At 47.4% G+C, this 6,764-nt stretch overlaps 1 protein-coding gene and 1 non-coding gene across 2 annotated transcripts; both read right to left on the reverse strand.

Moving 5' to 3' along the window:
- Positions 1 to 1,305: 1,305 nt before the first annotated feature.
- LOC127773079 (uncharacterized protein At5g39865-like) lies at positions 1,306 to 2,553 on the reverse strand. The gene has a single exon (XM_052299091.1). The coding sequence runs from the start codon at positions 2,425 to 2,427 to the stop codon at positions 1,654 to 1,656; it is 774 nt and encodes a 257-aa protein (XP_052155051.1). The 5' UTR covers positions 2,428 to 2,553; the 3' UTR covers positions 1,306 to 1,653.
- Positions 2,554 to 5,040: 2,487 nt separating this feature from the next.
- On the reverse strand, positions 5,041 to 5,112 carry TRNAG-UCC (transfer RNA glycine (anticodon UCC)). The gene has a single exon. It is a non-coding gene; the product is annotated as a tRNA-Gly (tRNA).
- Between the last annotated feature and the right edge of the window lie 1,652 nt (positions 5,113 to 6,764).

The raw sequence follows: 6,764 nt of genomic DNA on the forward strand, positions 1-6,764 counted from the left end.
CCGCCTTCCCACCGCTGCTTCTTCACCAGGCCCCAAGGACGCTGCCGCCGCTCGGCGTTGGGGCAAGCGGCGTGCCGGGAAGAGGGAGAGTCGGGCTAGCGGGGACGGCGCACGCTGCCGCGGGCGATGACGACGCCATGTCGTTGGCGACCACGCGGGCGACGACGACGCCGCGTAGGTGTCGACGACGGCAACCACCACCACCGCGTACTCCACTCCTATGAAGAGAAAGAGGATGTGAGAGAGAGAAAGGGAAAAGTGGGAGAGAGAATGGGTTGGTGGTTGGTTTGAGGATCTTATGTAGTAACCTGCACTGTGAGATGTGTGGATTCGTTGTGTATCTATACTACGTGGCATACGAGGTGCTTGCACTGCTACTGCCCTGATACCAACGGGATCTAGCCAAGCAATGCCATCGCACGATGAGATGATCCACATCGGGAGACATCAGGCAGGAAAAGCGAAAAAGAGCAGAGCTGGACACTAGTCATTCAGCAGAATCAGCCAGTGCTCTCTGCTTTCTCTCACGTGATCCAATCCACCCCCTCATCACTCATCAATACTCCAATAATCAACGGAAGAAACCGCCTCCGCCTAGCTCCTCCCCAGTCATCATCACTCAACTCACCACTTCATCAGTCGCCAGCGTTTTCACCACCACCGCGCTGCTCGGTTGCGAACTTGCCGATGCCTGCCGAAAATCCAGGATCGAGCCGTGGCGGTGGCGATCCAACCCAACACAGGCAAAGCAGCCGATCTCTCTCGCCTCGGTCGGTCTCGGACTCTCGGAGATGCCGATACCACCGACCGCGCGTAGCAACTCCCAACGATTTTTTTACCCGGCACGCACGCGCGCGCGGCCACCGGCCGGGGCCAGCCAAAACTCAACTCGCTCTGACCGTGCGCCCCGTCGCACCGCGCATGCCGCCGCGTGGTTCCGCGCGTGGCGTGGCGTAGCGTGGTTGGCCGACACGCTACCGAACCGAACAGTCGCAGTCTGTCTCGCACGCAGATCGCACAAGTTGATGATGTAACGCCAAAATGACATGAAGTCTAAACAAAGCCGGCGATAGAGCAATTGACACGCACCGGGGCACGCGGGCTCCTCCTCACGCCACCTCTGCACTGGCGCACTTTGGATCCATGCGTAGAGCGTGCCATATCCAATGGCGCCGGCTCCGGATGCAGGGGAGGGCAGGGATCCCATGCCTTGTGAAATTATTAAGAAGGATTGAAAATTGAAATATAGTATTACTCCTACATCCGGAGTCAGATAACCAGATGTATAAAGTATAAACTGGGGTATCAAAACTATGATATAATAATGGCTGCAAGGTTGATGATTAACCAAGAGCAGAAACTGAAAGATTAATCTCTTCTAAAATCAAGTTGTAATTCCAAGGCTGGAGGACAGCTAAATTGAACTCCACTCCACAGCCTCATCTGTAACTGACTAAGGAGTAACAGGTTACTCTACTACTCACTAATCACTAATGAGTAAATGACTAATGCTAGAGTAATTGACAGAACACGGACACACGGATGAATGGATGATCTCCCTCTCCCATGGTTGATGAGAAGAAAGTTTGAAGTTGAAATGAGTTGATGAGTTGTTTGGAGGGGAGCCATGGCCACACGGATCTTGGATCTGGATCAGGCGGGCGGGAGGCAGCAGTCCGGGCACCGGACGAGGCCGTTCTCGTTGCACATGGCGCAGGCGCGGAATCCGCCGCCGCCCTTGTGGCTGTACCGCTTGTGGCTCCCGTCGCAGCTGCCGCACAGCACGTAGCGCTCGCCGGCGCAGCGCCCGCAGGAGGCCGGGGTGGGGTTCGCGGCCGCGACGATGCGGCGGAGCTCGCCGGACTCGTGGAGGCGGCGGACCTCCTCGGCGCCGCCGAGGTGGCGGCCGTTGACGAACACCTGGGGGAGGGCCACGTGGCGGCGGTGGGGGAGGAGCGCGGCGAGCTCCGGGAGGAAGGCCGGGTCCATGGAGAGGTCCCGCTCGTCGACTGCGGCGCGGAGCCCCCGCAGGATGGCGCGCACGGCGCGGCAGTCCTCGTAGGTGCCGCGGACGACGCGGAGCGAGGTGTAGTAGAGCACCACCCGTGCCCCCTCGCCGCCGCCCGGCTCGCTCCAGATGGCGGCCGCCGCGTGCGGCTGCTGCTGCTGCCCCGCAGACTGGAGGTTGCGGAGGACGCGCAGCGCGCACGCGGCGACGCGGATGCGGTGGAAGACGCGCGGCGGCGACGGGGAGGAGGAGGACAGCGCGGCGTGCGGCGGGACGAGCAGGGACTGGAGGTCCTTGAGGGAGGGAGACGAGAAGGTTAAGCGCTTGGAGGCGGCGACGAGCGCGGTGGAGGTGGTGTCGGCGGCGGCGGCGGCGGGCTTGGACTTGGAGGAGCGCGTCCTCACCCAGGACGGCCACATGGGGGGCGGAGGGCGGTGGCGAGCGGAGGAGGGGAGGGGAGGGAGGAGGAAGACGGCGGAGTGGGGAGATTATTTTTCTCCTCTTCGCTTTGCGTACCCGTTGAGTTCGCCTCGCCGGCCTTTTGTGGTTTTATGTGTGGCTGTGGAAAGGCCTGGGTTTTACTGACTTTTATCATGGGGATGGATGCCTTCTGAAATTTCAGCCCATATGCCGCATGAACCAAAGTCACCAACAGAGTGCCAGGATTGCAGTACTTCTTGTATTCTTTTCATCCAGATACTAATCAACTTGTAAATTATAAAGTTAATTACTCCTGAACATTGCGTATAACCAAAAGTTCTTATGTTTATTTTGATCAGAGATATCCATACACAATTTAGACTTACACTAGTAATCCTATTGCTCTCAACGAGATAATGTTGTTTCTTAGATGGTGCCCATTATATATATATATATATATATATATATATATATATATATATATATATATATATATATATATATATATATATATATATATATATATATATATATATATATATATATATATTCAAACATAAAAATAGGGCATCTATTTCTATTATACCCACAAGCTGTGTGAAACTCATCATGTTTCATAAGGCGGGTTATTCTGGTCCGATTTTGTTCATATGAAGCCTACCATTAAGTGAGGTTAATTTGTTCTTAGATATACTCAACTTGTCATTATCCAAACGAATGCAAATAGAAAGTCGGAAGCATTTGGTATACGAAAAAAGAATCTCATGATTAATCCATGTCTATCCAATGTAGCTCAAATCCGTCGGCATGTTTTAATGGAGCAGATTTGATTACGATTTAGTTTCCATATATGTGGATTTACTTCTTTTTGGTAAACAGTTCATAGTTTATTATCCATTGGTTAAGCGAAACTCATGGCACTATGTTATCTATGTAATCAATGTTTGGTAATGCCGCAATGTTCATGAAATTCATCGTGAGTTTGACAAGAAACCTCTAAAAGTCTTGAGTATGATTTCCCTCATATCGAACCTAGCCTTGAGTGAGGTCCTTATTTATTCTTAGATTGTGTCAGTTGTCCATTTGAATAAAATAGAGATTCAAATAACTTGGGAAGCATTGGTAGTTTAGTGGTGGCAAACTGAAGTCATAGGTATAACTCCACCCATCAGATTTCAAATCTTAGTACCCATAAATATCACATACACGCAAATGTGTTTTTGATTGGAGTTTAGTGACCGTTAATCTCGGTCTTTTCACGAGTGTGTTAAGTGAGACATTTAAATATATCTTGATATGATCACGCGACTTAGAAAATTGAAATCTCTCTGTTCTTTATATTTAGAAGATAAAGATATAATACAATAAATAAAAACCAATATAGCCTTATCATATATGATAATGAAATCAAATACACTGTATTTACAGAAAAGGTGTTCATTTATTTGGAAAGAATGAATGACATACAATGCATTATAGATGTATAACCATTATACCTTTCAATCGGGTTATTCTATTCGACTATTCGACTTCTAGATAGAGAAAATGACTAAGGGAGAATGCATGAATGAAAAAGAAGACATAATTTGGATAGGCCCATGTTATCATATTATGATGGTAATGATCATACTTTAACATTACTCTAGTGCTACGGATTTCAATGTGGTAGACATTCTGAGTATGTATTAATGGGTGTATTTGTTATGTGTAATGGTGTATTTACATGTGTGTCTTGCTTGTAGTGAAACTGATGGGATAACTTTATACTCTATGGGAAAGAAAAGAAGATGATATGAATACTTGTGTCATTATCTAAAAAATGAATACTTGTGTTGAGTCACCAAAGCTTGAAAATGTTATTCCATTTTATATTGATGGAGCAAAAGACCACGGACATGCTCGAGCAGGTCCAACAACAAGTTCAACAAAACTAGCACGCGTTCCCTTCTTGAAAAAAGTTCACTATATGTTCCTCGAGTAAGGAACGAGTTTATATCGTGTTCATTAACTGTAAAACCAATACAACACGTCCCTTATCTTTTAAAACTAATACAAATATAGTTCCAAGATAATATGAATGGTGTTTTTAGCTGATGTGACGTCCACATGACGTGCTGATTTGGTAGCTGACGTGGCATCCACATGACATATTGATTTGGTTTTCATCGGACGACATAGCATCTATATGACGCTTACATGGCATAACTATCAAAAATAAAATAAAAATAGTGACATCGTATCAGTCAAAACTACCGTCCAAACCATCTTAGGACTATATTCGGACTGATTTTGAAAGGTGAGAGTCACGTTGTATCTGGTTTTAGATGAACACGAGCCAAATGAACTCGACCCTTAGATAAGGGACCTGAAGTGAACTTTTTTTCCCTTCTGGCCCCTCCTCCGGGTCTTCCCTTCTGCCCACAACAAAAGGTGTTATCGGATAGGCCCATGTTATTGGCCCATACCAGCAGCAAAAACACAAAGACCGGCCCACTTTTTTAACATGTGTTCATAACTTGTACTAGCTGGTAGTTTGGGTTCGTCTGAAAAGAGTCAAAAAAATTCAGTAGTTGACCACTGAAATCACTCTCTGAACTCGCTCGCAAAAGAAATGCGTTCGCCGGGAGTCGAACCCGGGTCTATTGCTTGGAAGGCAATTATCCTAACCGTTGGACTACGAACGCTTGTACGGCCCACGAGCAGATTCATCACATTCTATCCACAAACTATCTAAGCTTCGGGGGCTTGACTCTGCAAAGCAAAGGAAGAAGGGATCGAGGACAGGACACAGCGCACCGAGCGAGCAACATCGCCATCTGCATCCGCGCGCTACAGTAAAAACGGGGCTACTCTTGCCTGCCACTGCCGCGATCCGACGAGGCAACCCATCGCCATCTTGCGGTTAGGATCTCTCCTTTCCCGCGGATGCCGCACACACCCAAAAGCAGCAGCGGCAGCAGCTGGACGAAGGAAAAAAAACGGCAGAGCCAAAAGCCAGCTAGCACGTACTACGCTCGCAGCTTTGGAATATTGTAGCCTTTCACTGTTCCAGAAAAGGATCAGGCCCCCGGCCCTAGCTAAGCTAGCTAGCTTCGCTACAGTCTTCTCCTGAAAATTCCCCGGCCTCCTTCCGTTTAATCTGCGCCGTACTTTTGTACACAAAACGTAGGAGTAGCTTTCTCTGGCAGCCGTCTCGATCGGAAATGCTACATTTTTTTTCGTGAACACACAAAAAATTTGCACATCAATATATTAGAAGAAAAAAAATTTTGTTACACAACGCAATCAGCCAGAGACCGGCTTATGCCAAAGGAAGAAAAATAAAACAAGATAAGAAACTAAAGCTTAGGAAGAACTATGGCCGCTAATTTAAACGCAACTCCTAATAGCGGGAAGGGGCAGAGCCATGCTATACTCCCAAGAAATCCCCAAAAGCGGTAACCCCTGCTAAGGACCACAGATGACCCTCCGAGAGGATGGACTCTAAAAACCACTGAGACCGAAGAAAGCGCCGAGTCAAAAACTTTGAAGTTATGTTACTTCCACACCTGTCGAGAGACCAGGATAACCAGGGAGTCAAACATCAGAAATGCTACTCACTGGCTATACATTCATATATTGGCAAATGGTAACTGCCGTGTTTTTGAATTTGGCTTTGCTCCTTCTCAATCAATATTCAATCATTCGTGCAAACCAGTGACACTGCTGTGTCGATTTGTTCCCTCTCTGATCGTCCACTGTGTTGCGATTCCGATCAATAGTTCATCGGCGTCTGAGAGCGTACGTCACTGATCATCATCTGCTGTCAACAATTTGGCAGTGACCTACGACAGATCGATCGGCCGTCCAGATCGAGGTTTCTGCAAGACGATTAATCGGTTCTGAATATATACATACTACATCAGTAGATCCATATTTAGATCTTCCTGTCCCCAATCAATTATTATTTGGCTTTTTAACACACTACACACATACTGGTACACCTGACACTGTTCCAAGATTCTACTAATCGATGGGAAGGGTATGGTGCAAGCTGTTTAGCTATTTGAAGCTGTGTACAAGGTTAAACGTTCTTGACGGGAAGAAGAGATCATATCGATCGAAACACTTTTGCTTTTAGTATTTTTTGAGCTGATTGTGAGTGCCAAAGTACTTTTTAATCGTAGGCTATCATTGGTCGTTGGGCGATATGATGTGACCTGGAAGAAACTTGATCGATCATACACTGATTTTAAGCCCCACATGCTTACAACACATAATCTGGAGCTGATCTAGAAAGGTAACGGCGATTAGCACCTGTGTTGTCGTTGTTGAGCAAGTTGTTGTGTGCGATCGA

The sequence above is a fragment of the Oryza glaberrima genome, chromosome 5 (genome assembly GCF_000147395.1).
Source record: "Oryza glaberrima chromosome 5, OglaRS2, whole genome shotgun sequence".
Lineage (NCBI taxonomy): Eukaryota > Viridiplantae > Streptophyta > Magnoliopsida > Poales > Poaceae > Oryza > Oryza glaberrima.

Coding starts and splice junctions, on each gene's coding strand:
- LOC127773079 (XM_052299091.1), bottom strand. CDS start 2,427: ATGTGGCCGTCCTGGGTGAGGACGCGCTCCTCCAAGTCCAAGCCCGCC.